Here is an 18972-nt window from a genome sequence, read left to right on the forward strand (position 1 = left end):
CGAAAAGTGAGCAGTTTTAAATGTGCAATTCTAGGGCGATCATGGCAGATGAGTGGAACAGATCATTTTTACTGGCTGCTTTATTCTTTATATATAGGGTGGCCACTGAAACACTAAAGGGTTTGAAAAAGTCATAACTTGATAATTTTCAAGCTTTTTGATTTTCTTTTTTCCAGCGAGAAATCAGTTTTTAAAACTCAGAGAAAATAGCTGAAATTTAATAGGGAAGTGGTGGTCATTTGAGGGATGTTGTTTTCCACACACAATACTAAAAAATATTTGTTAATTATGTTTGCAAGTAAACTGATAAAAAGTTAAAAAACATATGTTTGCGAAAGTTATTTTTTATTTCATATCATCCTATCATTCTGCGGTCACCCTGTTCACCCTGGTTCACCCAATGGGGTGTTACTTTTTAAAACATTGTGTCAAACATGGCTAACTCTTTCAACTTCTTCCACTACGATTTCTTTCACAACTGCATCAATTAGAACTTCTTCGTACTTAACACTGAACCTACTGAGCCGCTCAAAATGACCGGTTTCACATTTTTTGTTTTAAGATCGCTGAAATTAGGAAGACGCTTTCATAAAAAATGAGAGAACAAGTGTCTAAATAACTGGTATAAGCATTGATTTATGTGTTCACCAAAAATAGAAAAAATTGCATTAGTATAGATTAGTAAAATAAGACAGACAAAATATTAATTGATCGATAAACATCATTAAGTAGCATAGTCAAGTTTTTGAACACCTTTAATATTGGGAACGAACAAGATATTGATAACTACTAACAGAAATTTTCAATCAATTTTTTATTTTTTATTTATAAAGAAACTAACACGTTCATTTCTATATTATCATGTCGTTTATGCTCGGTGACTGATGTCATTAACACTTTAACGTTCATGTCGTGTATGACACAGGTACACTCAATTACCAAAGAACAGGTTTAGACTATATACATGTTATTAAATTCGAAACTACATTTAATTTTCTATCCAACTACGAAAGCTTCTATCACAATGGCATCAAATGATGTCGATGTTCTCTTCACAATCATTGCAATGCAAGTTTAAAAAACAATTTACATCTCTATAATCTATAAAGATAGAAATTATTATGCATTAAGAAGTAAATATATTTTCCATGTCTTATATGTGAATAAATATTGAATGCTTTTATCATACTTTCAAAGAGACGTGTTTAATAGCATACAGAAAGCAAATAAAAAGGAAAATATAAAGTCAGTATCAGCTCATAAATTATGAGCAGATAGATTTTTGTGCAAAATAAAGATTATCTCTGCTAATTATAGGAAACTTAAGTCTGATAAAAATATACTTCCTCTTTTAGTTAATTTAATACGTCGCATACACTGGAAAGATGATCTTAAATTCTTCGAATGTCTTCACGGTTTTGTATTTAACCTAGTTATTTTAGTCAAACATGCATAAAATCCACAATCTAGTTATGAGTTATAAGCAATTAATACTGCCAATAGCACTACAAAAATTCTCTTTTTCAAAAAACACAACTAAATTAGACCATAATCATACTTCACAGTTAGACTGCAAACTCTTTACAACACTATACTCTCATACCGCATCCTTTATTGCAAACTATTATTTTTCCTGTACGCTTATGCAATTAAATTTTATTATAATCACAAAAAAGTGAATACATAATATATATGAGGAAATTAGAAGCTAACATTAAACCTACCATGCCGAACATTTTGATCGGTCTCATATTTTTAATTCCTTGCTTGTTAACATTATAAAGACTGTTTCATAGGAAATGATTGAATAAAATTCTCATTTCAAGCACACATTATAATCAAAATGGCGAAATGTCTAAATCAATTCGGTCTTGTTATTCTTATAGAATAACAAAATATTAAATACTAAATAATAAATAATAATAACAAACGTCGGTCACTTTCAGTGCTCGGTAGGCTTTAGTATTAAGAGTACTGAGAAATAATCAAAATAATTTGCATAGTACTGTTACACTATTTTCGATTCATTAAAATTATCAAGACACTAATTTTTATTTAATTCATGTTTCTCAGAAGTGACTTAGAACACTTTCCTTCACGCAAAAATCTGCAATCTATTAATGGTCATTAACCCTCTAACCGCGAGCAAGATTTTGATTTTTCGGTATGAAATCGCGCCCTGAAAATTATTTTATAAAAGATATAAAAAGAGAAATAATAAAAAGAAAAAATTGTTTATGTTTAGTTGTTTTTGTTAAACTTTACAAAATGTTTGGAACGCGAATTCCACGTTGTTCGCGGTTGGAGGGTTAACACTGCATGCATTTTTTTAGCAAGATAATAGCGAAGTTCGGCTACTCTCCTATTCTGTAATACGCTCATCTCCGTATTTGATGATTAATACTGAAGGAATAGTATAGGAAGGGTAGGGTAAAAGCCGCTAAAGCTTTCTTTCGGTCCCGTTCGGCAAACACAAATTAATCGTGCGATTCGTGTACGCGCTCGGAAGCCGAGTGTACACGAGTTCGGCAGGGTTCCGCGAATCATGAATAATCTAACAGCGATCCTGATCTGCAATGCAATATAAAATAGATTTCATGGACACCGGCTGCAAACGCGTGGGCCGCCACCCTCGCGTGTTGATCGAACGCCATGCACGATCATCGGTTCAGCTTGATTAAATAAAGAGAGAACGCGGAGCTGTTGAGCGGTATCGACTAGTTATTGAACACGGTATAATCGAAATCATGGGTTAAGATAGACTAGACGGAATAATGAATGGAATCGAAAACAAATTCTTCGACTACGGAACACGGCACGCAGAACCTTAAACATAAACTAAATGTAATTGAAAGAATAATTACTTATTAGATCTTTGAAAGTTTGTTTTTCAATCTTTCTTTATATATTTTGCAAAAAGTATAAAAAAAAGGGTAAGTCCGACTTAACCGACACGATCTTTGTATCCAATTTGAAAACTAATTTTGAAAATGTTGTCAGAATCTATTGCTATTATAAATCTTGTCTCTTCTACTCTTGTATTATTGACACTATTTTTCATCGAAGGGGGATCAAGAGACACCTTTTCAAATTTTAATTCTACACTATTTTTACCAAAGTGATGAAAAAGCACCTTCTATAATTTTAATGAACACTTTTTAAAATTTTAATTCAGCACTATGTTTATCAGAAAGGGCAAAAAGCACCTTCTGAAATTCTAATTTATTTTCCAAGTTTAGTCACTTTTTTTTTGGTATTTAATGTCGCATCGACCTTCTGGTTATTAGCGACAACTTGATGCTATTATTGTTCTGAATGGTTATATTTGGTGATAGGTGTTGGTTTCGTTTAGGTAATTTAGAATATTTTGGACATGTTCTGTGATGTCAGGATCGTTGGTGATGTTATATTATATTTTTATCTCTGGGCATGGTGTCTTTTGTCACACTTTTCTTCAAATGACTTTTCTACCTTTCCAATAATTATTATAAAATTAGCTTGGTAAAAACAGATAGATCAGTAAAAATAGTGTTAAACAAGTTGTTCTGATTTTGTGTATCCTTAATAGTGTTAAATACAAGGGGAACGTAAGCAACCCTACTCATTAAATCGAACAATACTTCGGACTGCTCCAGACGAGGAAAGTATTCGGAGAATATTTTTTGGTTCATAATTCGTTGATCGTAGACTTACCTATGGCCATTTCGCGAAGCCAAATGCAGCGGAGTATGAGGAAAAATCACCGAGGAGGAAGAGTTCCGAAGAGGTACGATCAGCTCCGGATACGTACTAACGAGTAATTGCACGGTTTCCAGTCTACAAAAGATAATTAACGTTACTGGGGGGGTGTAGAGCCAATTAGCAATCGTCATCGATCGAATTATACGGCTAGCATTAAGTAATAACTAACAAGGCAAGAGTATTGTTATTTTCAGCAATGTGTTCGTGCGAAACGGAGACAAAAATCTGAACGAACTTTGATTTTCAATTAAAAAAGGGGGGCGAAAATAGTACGTGCAATTTACCTGCCATATTGTGCAGCGAGATCGAGTGCGGATTCTCCCCGGCTGTTGCGGATACTGGGGTCGCATCCGTATTGCAACAGCTGTGCCACCACTTCCGTGTGCCCATACTGTGCTGCACAGTGCAACGCTGTCTCGTTGTCCTTCGTCTGCGATCATACAAAGCGGTATTCCGAGTTAACAAATTACTTGCTCTCGATTCGCAGCATTGGCAAGTGCCGAATTCAACTCAAAATACCGCCGGGCCGCGCAAACAATTCATTAACCCGATCAAATTATTATTCGATCGGAAAATACAAACAGTTCCGCAATCTCAAAAATTCATTTATTTTATGAACGAAATTAAACAGTATCATATGGTATTAAATCGTATTCACACCGACGAATTTCGTGCTGTTGAAATGTAGAGAAAACAACAGAGGAATACTTTTGAATAAAATATTTATTATGAGAATTTCTCAGAACAAAATGAATTATCTTTTCTCATGTACGGTAGCTGCAAAATGTAATTGTAAACTAAATTACCGATGTTAACAGAGCTGGATAAAAATATTTTAGAAAGTATTTGGAAACAGTCAATGAAATAAACACTCTTATATGTGTGAAATAATATTTCAAGATTTATGTGACGTAACAGAGATAAGTACATCTACTTATATTGTCGCAACGAAAAATGATGAATTGAAACAGTATTTTTTTAAAGATGTATTGGAAGTAACTATTTGAAATAGTATTTCATTTGTCTAAATTTCTATTAATTATTTGAAATTCTATTTTTACAACAAATATTCATGAGAGAAAATAAACCTGTAGAAAAACTATAAACACCTACTGGTTTGAAAAACAAGCTTTTTATTATATTTCTCTTAATTGATTAACGTAATTAGAACATTTAACATATGTTTGCTTTTAGTAATGCACATATCTGAAATGTAAACACAAATGTCAATTTACATTGGTCGGCAACATGGAAATAATATTCAAATGTTCCATTTCACGCACGATAAAGAAAATATTTATTTCGATTAAGTATTTCAAATTTATATTATAAAATATATATTTTGTATATCTATTATATATTTGTAAATTCAATGAAGTATTTTAACTAGCATATCACACACACACACACACACACACACACACACACACACACACACACACACACACACACGTGTTTAATATAGAAATAAATTACTATTTCAAATGAAGCATACGTAAACACAGTTGAGAGAAATAATATTCACGAATATACATATGTATTTTCTAGTTGAAATAGTTTTATTCACGTCTGATTCAAGATATCCGAACTGTTATAATTTCGTAAAAGTGTATGGTACAACTATAAACATAGACTCATTTTAAAGCTTAAAGCTTTCAAGTTTGTTACGCATCATTCGTTTTCTTGTAACATGTTTTTGCATAATATTGCTGGCGGCGAATTGGAGGCATGCACTTTGTTGGAAATGTTACAAATTAAAGCGTCTGTGGATACATTGGAAAATATTGCTCACGATCCTAGCATACATTTGAAGATTGCAGTTTCCCTTCTACAACGATTTCTTACAATTTGGTCTTCGATTATTTAAGTAATTTAATTTAACTATGTATGGAAGATGTATTCCCTATTTTGCAGCAATACAAAGTTTTAAGTACTTCTGCTTTCTAGTTCACGAAACGATTAAACACATCGTACACCAAGTTTTGAAGGGTCATTATAAAGGCAAAACTTTAATTATCAGATCTTAGTACAATTCATTCATTTAAAAAATTTTCCAAGATTTTCGAGGACGTTTGAACTTGTAACATTTTAGAGTGAACCGGCATCTTTAGCCATGTTAAAGCATGGTAACAAATAATAATCGACCACAATAATCGAAAGTAGAGGCTTCAAGCTTTAATATGAGTCCAGATTTATTATTTTACTACTGTTTTTAACGAAATGATAACAGTTCAAACATCGAGAATTTGACGAAAATCGAAAATCTAGTGCGAATACTTTTTGCAGACAGTGTACTTTGAGTCGCAGCATATATATTAATTAATATATTTTAAATTATATGTATTAATTTTCTAAAAACTAATGTAGCGAACTCAACGAAGTAATAATGATCAATTTAGATAAACATGAAAATAAGTTTCTACAAATCTACGATTTTAATTGTACGATACTTTTCCGATTGAGTCATCAATTTTTTAAATATCTGCGAAGATTCATTTCCTCCGATATTATAATAGAATTTTATCGTTCAACTCCGTTCAGCTCCATTCATCCTTTAACTTTTCGAATATTTAAAATGAATTTCCATATGCAATGAACGATTTTATCTGTGACTGACTGCATTTAAATTCTGCACAGCTTTCACGAACATAAATAGATTGCAGTTCTTTGTCTAGAACATTTGTATGAATATAGTGAAAACTAAGAAGAGTTTATTTTTAATGGAAAAATAAATTGTACTTAATTCTATAAAAGCTAAGATAACAGAATTATTTCTTTAGTTGATCGAAAGATTCCATCATAAGAATAAAGTACTACTTTGTATGTTACACACACATATGATATTTTGAATATTAATCTTAAATATAATATTTCCAATATTAACCTTAGTCATTATGTTTTTAATATTTGCTTAAATATTATATTTCAAAAATCTTCATACGCAGAACTACTTAGAGATCCGCAGTCTAGTTATAACAATAAATGGATTTAAATGTGCATAATTTTTACATGTGCTTCATTCGTATTCAAGAAAACATTCGATTGTTCTTCGGGTCTGTTTTCTGATTAAAGAAAAAAGAAAAGGCATAAATTCACTGACCGTAAGATTCACTTTGGGTACCGAAGGTCCTTGGGTAAGAATTAACCGCACGATTTCAGCGTCGCCCGCCCAAGCTGCCAAATGAAGCGGCGAAGAGCCTTTAGCGTCGACGACGTTAGTGGAAGCCTCATATTGGAGCAATAACTTTACCACCTCCCTGAGGATAAAAGCGTTTCCTCGAATTACCGTCAGAATGTGCTTGACATCGATTAATAGGCGATCGAAGGGAATATTAATGAGAGACGCGACGAAAACGACTTCGCGCTCAACGAGCTCTACGGGTCGTTTCGTGAAGTAAGAATGATTAAGTAAATTGATTTGAATGAAGACGGGGATTTTGATCGGAACCGAATGGAGACGTACTTGTGACCGTTCAATGCTGCGTGATGAAGGGCCGAGTATCCACTGGCGTCTTGCACGTTAGCCCCCGGACCCCGCCGTAAGCTGCAAAACAAAGTAAAAAATATATATACAATCGCACAACAGAGATACTTAATTGTCTGCTCTTAATTAAATCTTCCGATAGATAGATTTTGGTAACTTCATTAATTTTCATATTTTTATTTTGTAATCGTTCCCACTTTAATTCCTGGCAAATTCGATAAGCTAATCTGACGTTTCTTGCATTATATGAAAAAGGAACGATTAGGCTACCTTTCACGCAATAAAGATACACTAGTTCTATTATACAACTACGGATATCGTGCAAATATCACTTTGTATAAATTCGTCGATTTAACCAGTTAGTTGTTTTTGACAAATATACTCGTCTATTTCTTCATGAAAGTATACATATTTTATATAAGTGTTGTATTTAAACAAAATGTGAATAAAATCAAACATGTTCAGGATAATTGCTAGACTATGGATTTTAAGGACAAATAAAAGAATTTAAGGACAACTATGTGTTATTTTCAATCCATTGCAATTATTAAAGAAAGAATTTTCTATTTGACTCATGCTCGTTGCAATCGATGAAGATCATTTCTATTTTATATAAAAATCCGTAGCCCAATAATTATAGTAACTTACACACTTTTCAAAGAGGATGCAACAGCTAAATAGTTAATTAAATGATCATTTATTGGTTGCTTAACGTATTTTTTGATAAAACTTATGTTACCATTTTAAAAAATGCTACAACTAGCCTGCGGATCTACATGCAAAATAAAAATTGTCTGAATTCATTGTAAGAAACAGGGTTTGAATTCCATCTTTCAGTAATTTTGATACGTTAATAATAATGTAACAATATTTTTAAATTTATCTAATACCTTCAAAGTTTTACATTTCATCTAACCACTTTTGCCACAAATACAGTCGGGGACAAAGATATGTGAACATCCTTTAGAACGGTATAATCTTTTTAAAAACTGGATTAAATGACTTGAATTTTGTTCAAATGATAGGAGGGCAAGTCTATTATGCAATTTATCTATTATACAATTTTTAATTTTGCTACTAGTTGGTATGACAAAAAAAATAAAATATTCCTGCTTTTTAAATTTCTTATTTATTAAATTTAAATTGTGCGTTTTGTAGATTTTGGTAAAAATACCAAAATGTACTCTGAAAGTTTCATCGAAATCGGTTTACGCAAAGTTAAACTGCGAGTGTTGAAGGATTGCAAAAACTGCAGATTTGTAACAAGTATTGGTCGAAAGTGTCAAAAATTGGGAGAAAACTGCGATTTTCGCGATCTTTAATTGTTTGTAATTCATAACAACGTGAACCGGTTTCGATGAAATCTTCAGCATGCAGATAAGTTATCAGGACCTACAAAATGGATTTTTTCAATTTTCGTTGCAGGCTCAGATGAAATATTAACAAACTGAAGTATTTTTAGTTTTCGCTATCATTCCAAGTAATTGCAAAATTTAAAAAAGGTATTTTAGTCATTGTACAGTAAACTAATTTCCTTAATATTTACACAAAATTCAAATCGTTTAGTCCAGTTTTAAAAAAATTATACCATTTTAAAGGATGTCCACGTATATTTGTGTGTGTGTGTCACTGATTGTATATCTATAAAATCCGCAGTCTAGCTGTAACTATCAAAAAATATTAAAATTGTGTTCAGTGATGTATGAACTTAGCGAACATTTTAACAAACATGTAGCTTAAGCATTCATTCACTGGACAAGTCACCCTCAGTCGTCCTCTTGAGATTTAAAGTTTATAATTGGTATAATGATTTTCACAAAACTACTGGGCTTATTAAAGATCAAATAATATTCCAAATAAAAAGTAGCCATTAGCTGGTGTATATAATAATAAACACGTGGACAATTGAATTTTTAATAAAAATTAAATACAAACACAATTTTAGAGGGTCACTCGTGACCCCAGTAAACTAGTTAAGGATTGAAATAAATGGACAGAATGTGACAAATATTTCAAATTCTCTCCAGAAATGTCATAACAGAAAATTAATTAATTATTACACCAAAAAAGAATGATTAATGTGTTCATAATTTCTCTAATTCTTATTGAATCAATATACCATTGCGAATGCAATGAATACAGGCTTTAATCTACACTGCTTTGAATATTTTAGCTTGTCGCAATAAATTTGAATAACATTGATATCGAGGAACACGTCGTTTCCAATCAAAGAGTTGCATAATTCTCTATCGTACAGCTAATCGCAGGAAGCCAGGAAGTGCGTGTTGGATTTGGGACGGCTGATTAACAAACGAACCAACTAGCTGATCAACATCGTTCGCAGTCCATCTATAATACGAATGGTGGTAGCACACGTGGGCGTGCGGTTTGTTTCCGCAATTAAAAATACATGCTAACTCGTCTTCCTGATACCACTAATCTACGACTAGAATAGTGACACACGAGACACGACGAAAAGAAGGTTATTCTTGTGCTTGTCTTTCAATGCACAATATCAATAATTGAATAATAATTGAGTTACGCATATATTGTATTGACAATTATACATGAATTGGCAGCTTGTTTGTCATTACCTAACGTATAATGTAACATTAATCGACTACAGTTTTCTAGCAATCGATCTAAGTATTCGAGTATAAGTAGAGTATTTCTAATGTACTGGGTTGGCAAGGAAGTAATTTTGGTGTTATGTTTGCATTGTCATTCTTTTGTTAAGGTTACAACGTTTTGTTTACAACTGATAGTTTGCTGTAAATTTTAACATGGAGTGCAAAAATGAACATTTTCGACATATTTCACTTTTTTATTTTCATAAATCTAAGGAAGCGGCCGAGGCTCGCAAAGAGATATGTGAAGTTTATGGCGTCGATTGTTTAACAGAACGCACGTGTCAGAATTGGTTCAAAAGATTTCGTTCTGAAGATTTTTCGCATAAAGATAACCAACGTTCTGGTCGACCTTCTGAAATTGATGTTGACAAAATCAAAGCCATAATTGAATCGAATCATCATATAACTGTACGAGAGATTGCAAAAAGGTTAAATGCATCACACGCAACAATTGAATATCACATAAGATGTCTTGAACCTGTTAAGAAGCTCGATGTTTGGATTCCGCATGAATTGAAAGAAATTCACTTAACACAACGAATCAGTATTTGCGATACGCATTTTAAACGTAATGCAATCGATCCGTTTTTTAAAACGAATTATCACTGGTGATGAAAAATGGATCGTTTACAATAACATTAATCGAAAAAGGTCATGGTCCAAGCGTGATGAACCAGCACAAACCATATCGAAAGCTGAATTGCATCAGAAAAAGATCATGCTGTCAATTTGGTGGGACTATAAAGGTGTGTGTATTTTGAGCTGTTTCCAAGCAACCAAACGATCAACTCGGATGTTTACTGCCAACAACTTATGAAATTGGAGGAATCAATCAAAGTGAAAAGGCCAAAATTGGCAAATCGCAAAGGAATCGTGTTCCACCAGGACAATGCGAGGCCTCGCACATCTTTAGCAACGCGTACAAAATTATTGGAGCTTGGTTTAAAAGTGATATCGCTTCCTCTATATAGCCCCGACCTTGCACCATCGGATTATAATTTATTTTGAAGTTTACAAAACTTTTTGAATGATAAAAATTTCAATAATAACGATAGCGTCAAATCGCACTTGATTGAGCTTTTTACTGATAAGGACAGTTTTATGAGCGCGTAATCATGAAGTTACCAGAAAGATGGCGAAAGGTCATCGAACAGAATGGAAAATATTTGACTGATTAAAGTTCATTTCTTGTATAGAAAAAATTGAGTTTCATTTCACATTGAAATACCGAAATTACTTTCCTGCCAACTCAATACATTCGGTCAAAAAAATTGTCGGACACCTTTCGAAATGAAATAACTTATTAACAGTTGAACCAAATGACTTGAACTTTTTGAGACGATAAAGGAACTACCATGCTAAACAATGTTAACAAAATTTTTAATGCATGCTGAGAAAACCTACAACAATGATTTGTTTAAATTTTTGTCCTAAACTCGGACACAATTTTATATTGTTTTGTTATACTTCCCAATTGAATTTTCTGTAAAATTTCTTTTAGATATTGTCTAGTATATTAGTCGCTCTAACATTTAAAAAAAAATCAAGTCATTTGTTCAAACTTGAAAGAAGTTACTCCTTTTTGAATCATCATCATCATCATCATCATCAAACGAATAATATTTTGGATTAGGGAGCTTTAAAGGGTTATCATAGCAAACAAATTTATTTTACTGTATTAAATTTGGAAATTTTGATTTTGCACACAGAAAGCGAATTCCCAGACCGCTGTGTAGCGGAACTCGGGTCCATTTGGACTCAGAATACAAATATTATTATTTGACAACCTAGATTCTGACGGATAATTGAAAATCTCATACGTATTATTTAGGTCAATGGAAAGCAAACATGTCTAGCAGGAGTACCATAAAAAATATGTTGCAATAAATTTATAAATAAAATTATAAATGATCCTAAACATGCATCACAATTTTTTTCATTCTCTTAAATCGCATTTCCCAGGTTAAAAAATTGCTCGTTTCAAATAATAAAAATAATCAGTTCAAAATTACTTAATGTACACCTGCGTTAAAATCAACATGTGTAACTTTCTTTCTCACAGCAAAAGCGTCTACAAATACAGTTTTTATTTCCTTTTCCAAAAATGCGCTCGGATGAAAAATCTAAGAAAAATCGAACACACTGCTTGCGATAGTACCTCGTCAGGGAATTAATCTAAAAATAGTATGTTTTCTGTTTTCGAGAAATCTACAATTTTCCGATTTTTTGTGTTTTTTCGTCTTTTGCGTCCACAATTTACAACAAAGGAAGCCGAAAAATTCTATAATATGCGGCCAGATACAAATCCAAAATGGGCCAGACTTTTTCCCAAATTTTAAGAAGCCACCAAAGGGAAAAAAGGAACGAAAAACGCGCGATCTAATTTACCCTATAACTATCCCCCTGGGACAAACTACAGCGTTGAAATTTTGCGTAGAGAGTGTAATAGTCATCGAAAAACCTCTAAGTGCAATTTTGACCATCTTATTCGGCTAGCCTCTTTCCGTTAGAAGCTTATATAAAAAAGAAGTTTAAAAAAACGAGAGTACTGTTCTTTCTTGCTATTCCAAGTAATAACAAAATTAAGAAAAAGGTATTTTAGTCATTGCACAGCTCTCTAACATTAAAAAATGATTCAAGTTATTTTATTCAGTTTTAAAAAAAGATATTGCGTTTGAAAGGGTGCGAATAGTTTATTCCGTCACTGTAGAAATCGGGTCAAAAGTGTCCGCCTCCGGCTAACAGAGGAATAAGAAAATAATAAAAAGGGTAACGGAACTCTCGAACATCCCGATAGAGGACTATTTTACGAACCGTTCGAGCCGACCCGATTGCCGGGTCGCCGGTGAAGATCACACATGTAGGCCAGCAGCGACCGAGGCCCATTTCCGCAATTAGGAATTCGTGTTTACCGGTGGTAACAAATACCCGGCGGCTATACAGGCTCGCGGAGGCAAAGAATCTCGAGCAACGCGCAGCATCGGCACCGCGCAGACGATTCGGTCGCACAATGGGCCCCGCGGACAGGAACAGGTTCGCTAATGAAGCTTCCTTGCATCCAACACGTGTTCTCATTACGCGCCTTTGTCGCGTGTAGAGATAAACGTTCCACACGTATCTACCCTCGCGAAAACAATGCGCGCGAGACCTGCGTTCGTTCCCCTAGAGACGAGCGCGACGCGACGCCTTCTTTTCTTAGATCAGATTCGATTCGCCATCGCCGTTCAGACGTCTAGACACGAAACCAGACACTGTCTGCTGCTAGAAGGGAGACAAGTAGAACGATGTCGTCAGACGTTGTGGAATTTTGAATGAAAATTGCCGAAAATAGTCGGTACACCGTGCAGACCTGAATAAAAATATTTGAAAAAGTATTGGATATAATATTTCAAAATTTATTTGACATCGTAGAGATAAGTACATGTATCGAAAGTAATTATTTATGTTGTGGTAAAGAAAATTATTAATTGAAGCAGTATTCTCTTAAGATGTACTGGAAATAATTATTTTATATAGTTTCGCATGTAACTATAATTAATTATATGAATTTCTATTTCTTACGGTTAATGTTTATAAGAGAAAGGTTTTTTTATATTTCTCTTGATTACCGAATGTAATTGGAATATTTAACATATGTTTACTTTTAACAATACGCGTATCTCAAATATAAACGTGACTGTCGATTGGTCGACAACATGGAAATAATATTCAAGTGTTTCATTGCATGCACAATAAAGAAAATATTTATTTCAGTTAAGTATATCAGATTCATATTGTAATATGTCATTTAAAATGTGTTAAATGTAAAATGTAAATTAAGATGCGTTGAATGTAAAATGTATTAAAATATATTAAAAATGTTGAAATGTATTAAAGCGTAGTTGTAATTTTATAAATTCAGCTATTTGTATATTTTATAAATAATAAATTATAACAAACATTATATGAAAATGTATAAATATTTACGGTTAAATGGTAAGTGCCAGAGAATGTGCATTAAAGGCTCTAACATCGGGGATTGTTTAACATGTAAAATGTTTTCTGAAACGATTCTACGTTTCTGTGATGAGATTCTGGGAAAAGGTGTCTGCGGATGTGCATTTGGAAATTGAGGAAACCGTAGGCGGGTTGCAAATGGAGTTGTAATTGTATCATCACCGTCGTTTGCATGTATCGTTGCGTTACCAGGAACACGCAATTAGCGCGACAAAACAATACCGTTGAAGATACGCCCACTATAGCTCCGTTAATGTTAAAATTTGCATAACTTAACGAGCTGGTCAAAAATCCTGCGTCGAATAAATCTAAACGGTCTTTCCAAACATCTACCATTTAACAGCTTGCGTTGCATTTACATTATGCTGCCAAGTTAACACAATCATTTTTCGTTCTAACAACTGAACTGTATCTAAAAGAAGCTTGATAATTTTATTTCAACAAACAATTTGTTACACTTTAAAAATTTCAAACTCCACAAACAATTGTTAACATTGCGATCACTTAAAAGAATGATAAAATATAGCAAATCTCTAGAATACTGATAATAGCTACAATATTTTCATTAAAAAAAATAAACAAAAAGTTGTTTTTTCATTTATTGCAGCACGTCAGTTATGATTTTACATTTAATACAGAATTAAATAACAAATAAATTTAGAAAATGGCAGATTTTTAGCAGATTTGGGCATTATTCGAATTGTTTCGAATACATATTTATCTAAAATAACTAACCGAGTGAATTTTTGTTAGCAGAATGCTTTATTCGAATAACTCGATTATTCATTGTTCCATAAATTATTCTATCCATTTATTCGAATAATATTTCATTCGAATAAATTATTCGTGTAATTCTTTATTGACTTTTCTGATTTATACGTAATTTTATAAGAACACATTTATACGAATACATTCAGAATCTGCATCCGTAGAAAAATTATTTATACAATGATGCATATCTAAAATGCATCTTCCGAAAAATAACAAACTTTCCGATGCAATATTTGGAAAAGGGAATATGAGGGATTAAATCAATGAATTATGAAAAAATACTTAATATTCTACTATTTTTATTCAAATCGATTACTTTTCGTATGAATTCTTGTACGATTGAATTGCTATTCGAATAAAATTGTATTCGTGTAAAATTTTATTCAGATAAATTTTTATTCGCTTGGATACTTATTCGATAGCGACGAATAAAATTTTGCCCAACTCTGATCTCTGTAGTATTCACTCAATTGACAAGCCACAGTCTCTAAGTGAATGCGTGAGACAGTTTACAACCGTTTCACCGATATTAATTTGATGGTTTCTCGAAGACAACACAATTCCATATTTGCGGACTATTTCGTATTTACCGACCTCTCTCTATAATTTAAATTACCATGATTGAAAAACGCGAAATCGCTACGTCGACGGGAGAATCTATGGATCCGATGGACTGCAAAAAACAACACACTATTTTCACGATTCAGTGACGTTGGGCCGAGCCAGCGATAAAACAGCGCAAGAGATGGCAATATTTATCTTGCTCGATTAATACACATCATAACCGACGCTCGAAGGCCCAGTATTTGCTCACTCCTCGTATATCCGATATATGAAGACTGAGACGTAAAAATATGTATGTTTGGCTTCGTCCTTCGAACTGTCGCACGCGATACTCTCGTACACCGATATTAGAAACGTCCCGGCGCATCGGCCTTATTAATATCGCATTTTCCGGTTGTATCGCGGAGTGTAAACAGGATCCCGCCGGCTGGCTGTGCCACGCGAGGACGATATTGCCTGTCGGTAATCAGTTTATTAGATTGATGATTGTTCGCGGACATACCGCCGCTTTTGATTCGCAATCCAGACGCAGCGCATCGACGTTACGATGGGACAATTTAAGTGTACTATCAGTTGATTATTCAATTCACGGCGACGGGCGACGCGGAGAGTCCATTCGCCGGCGTTGTTCTCGAAAGTGTTACACAATCGTAAACAATATTCAATAACACTTTTTAGCGAATGATATTTACCTGGGACGAGCGTTCGCTGAAAATTGTTGGCCGTGGACAAACGTTTGGAAATCCCTGTGTTTGTCAAAGCGACGCGGCACCCGTACAAACGGCCGTCTATGGTAGAATAAAAATGGCAGGAGCGAAACGTATAAAAATGGTCCGTGCGCGATCACAATTTAATTCAGTGCGATGTAAAGGCCGTTGCAGCCAGCTATGAAATGTGATAGAGAGGAAAACGTAGCTATCAATAAATATAGTTAAGGGGAACTATGGGCTTTTTGTAACTGTTCTACGCCGACGATTCGTGAAAAAAACTTGTGTTGCGAAAACTGACTCGGCTCTGCGTTAAACAAAAGTAAACGCAGTCAACAATGTTCCGAACGAGAACGAAAATATCGGAACAATACTGATTCTAACTACTGTAATCGGAAATAAATTACAGCGTTGGCGCGAGGTATTTAAAGAGGGCAGTTTTAAAAATGAATGTATGCAATATGGAAAAATAACTTGCATGATATGCTATGCAATTTTCTCAGCTTGGTAGATGACTTTGTCGTAGCATAACATCGGGGCTTTGAGAATTAATAAATTCTTAATTGCAAGAAATATCTTCTTTCTCTATGAAATAATTTCAACCAATACCGCACTTATCGTTCACTTATCGTGCCATTAAGATCGATCGCAAGATTAATAATACGAGCAGTTTTAGCTGTCCCGTTTCAAATTCCCATCAGAATACTGTACTTTGCGCCGCTATGTTCATGAATTCTACTCATTGACAAACCAAATAGGCGCAAAAAATAAAAATGTAACGTATGTTACAGACAAGACAATGATGGATAGGGTATATTGCATGATAAATAATGAAACTATCTGCGAATGCGCCATTTCAATTTTTTAACCAATTCTGGCTGTAATAAAATCAAATCTACGATACATTTCAAGAATACTTGTCAATAGTGATAATTTTCTTTTGAGCGAACTGGCTAGTTCTCCTTAGAATTCCTTTCATAAAGCCATCGAGAGTATTTCAGTCCATAGGGACCATCAAATAACCTTTAGTATCCATTGACGAAGTGGTCCCTTGGATGCATGGGAACTAAAGGTTCCTAAAGGCAAAATACTGCGGTCAGCTCACGTATAATGCAAGGGTCAAGTTCCATAAAAACATGGATTGCATAGAAAGAATGGATTCATATCAAAATCGTAATTACAAACTTCGTTTGTCATAATTTTGGTTGCGAAATCAACTATGTCAAAAATTGTGTACGCTAACTAATAACTTATATTATTTTCAACTATATCTTTTTATTTACAGCAATGGAAATATTTATATGATAACACCGTTTAAACGCTAAGGATATTATTACTTGAACTTCTTACATTGTTAATATTCCGAACTTCATTCATCGTTACATCAATATCTGGGACTTTCAATTTGTCTTCAATACATTTTATATATCCTTGTTGATGAAAAGTATAGGTTACGGATTTCACCTTTTTGGATAATCTGACAGCTAAAGCGAATAAGATAATAAAGAAAGGTGTAATAAGATAGGAAATATTTAGAATAATAAATATATACATATAGCAGGGGATAAAAGTCGAAACCAAAGGAAGAAATAAAATGACAAATTTAAAATAAGATTAGAAAATAGGCGATGAAATTTGTAGAATGTGTGAATGAGATAAACAAATTGGTCTGAGATGCATTTCTAAAATCTAGTTTCTTTACGGCCGAAAATAATTATTATTACTATTATTATTGTTATTATTTTCTTGATTAATTTTGAACTGATATACATAGGTATATAGATAGGATATATAGGTACCCTAAAATTATGAAGATTACAATACCATGGAATATTGTACAACATTTTGAGTAGTAATATAAAACTTCGAACATACTTATCACAAAAATGTAGAATAGATACAATATGTATATGTTATACATATATACAATATGTACAAATGTTTCAATATTATATTATATGTATATAATATATTTATATAAATGTGGACATTAATTCATTTGTAATAGAACAGATTAATAAAGTAATGATAGTAATAAATCAAAAATGAAAAATATCCATTTTAAGTTACAATGAAACTAAGAAAAAAATTCTTAACACAATTGAAATTATTTTCCAATAATTCAATATAACTATAATGGTACAATTTTTTGGATAGAAAAGAAGGCAAGAGAATGTATAAATATCATAATAATTGAAACAAAAATTGAAATATGCGACGGCCGTCGCCCGTTAAATTCGAGTTTGGACAGAAAATATTTGTGGGGAAGATAAACGTCATTTCCATGTAAGGGGGGTTAAACAACAAATTTTGTCGCGTAGCGAGTATACCCGTCGTAATACAAAATACAGCCATTTCATCGTAACGATTACATTCGTCAAAAACAGCTAATTGGTTAAGTCTGGATCGTTTCATTATCCAATCTACAACTAATCATAGGAGAACCTGTTACCGCCGCTCGGAGCGGATCAAAATCGCGAATCAAAATACCCGGCGATTGTTGCGATCGTTTACCTCGGTTCTGAACAATTTCGTGCGAAACCCCAGACCACGGTTAAGCAGAAAACTCTGAGATTTCGCCTCGTTAACGGAAACCGTTCTGAATCGGCGCTGGCGTCGGTGCCGGCATCAAAGCGCTGCATTCAGTTTACGCAAAACAATTACGCGAACCGAACGCCTTTCTCTGCGGAGCGGTGTAGATCAAAGGGCCGGCGAGCCGTCGTCGTCATTAAGCAACGATGTCATTAAGCTTTCAGATACCGGCACTTTAAATGATCGGGCCACGGTAACGGGACGCGTGCAGCCGCGAGAGAGATTATTCAAGCCTCGGAACCCGCCGCCGTCACCGCCGCCACCGCGCCTCTTGCGACTCTTAAGGAACCTCTAATCCATTGTAACTAAAGATCAAAAACGGGGAGAAACTGTCGATTTTACGTAGGCAAACTGTGGTCCCCGACGCGCTCGACGAGTCGACGAGTCAAGTGAAGGGGTGGCTCCGGGTCCGGAGGGGCGGCAAGAAAGAGAAACGAACACTCGAGGGCTCCGCGGAGTGCCTCGCAACGCTTGGAAGTTCGAGGAG

At 33.8% G+C, this 18972-nt stretch overlaps 1 protein-coding gene across 2 annotated transcripts in view; it reads right to left on the reverse strand.

The window, feature by feature from the left end:
* LOC117225080 (ankyrin repeat and SAM domain-containing protein 1A) overlaps nt 1-18972 on the reverse strand; it is a 167440-nt gene that overhangs the window by 130725 nt on the left and 17743 nt on the right. For both annotated transcript variants that reach the window (XM_033478399.2, XM_033478398.2), the window contains exons 2-5: nt 7205-7285; nt 6842-6998; nt 4026-4171; nt 3694-3816 (exon numbers count right to left, since the gene is read on the reverse strand). In XM_033478399.2, the coding sequence (XP_033334290.1) occupies nt 3694-3816; nt 4026-4171; nt 6842-6998; nt 7205-7285 (507 nt within the window). The remainder of the gene's footprint in view (nt 1-3693; nt 3817-4025; nt 4172-6841; nt 6999-7204; nt 7286-18972) is intronic.

The sequence above is a fragment of the Megalopta genalis genome, chromosome 9 (genome assembly GCF_051020955.1).
Source record: "Megalopta genalis isolate 19385.01 chromosome 9, iyMegGena1_principal, whole genome shotgun sequence".
Classification (NCBI taxonomy): Eukaryota; Metazoa; Arthropoda; class Insecta; order Hymenoptera; family Halictidae; genus Megalopta; species Megalopta genalis.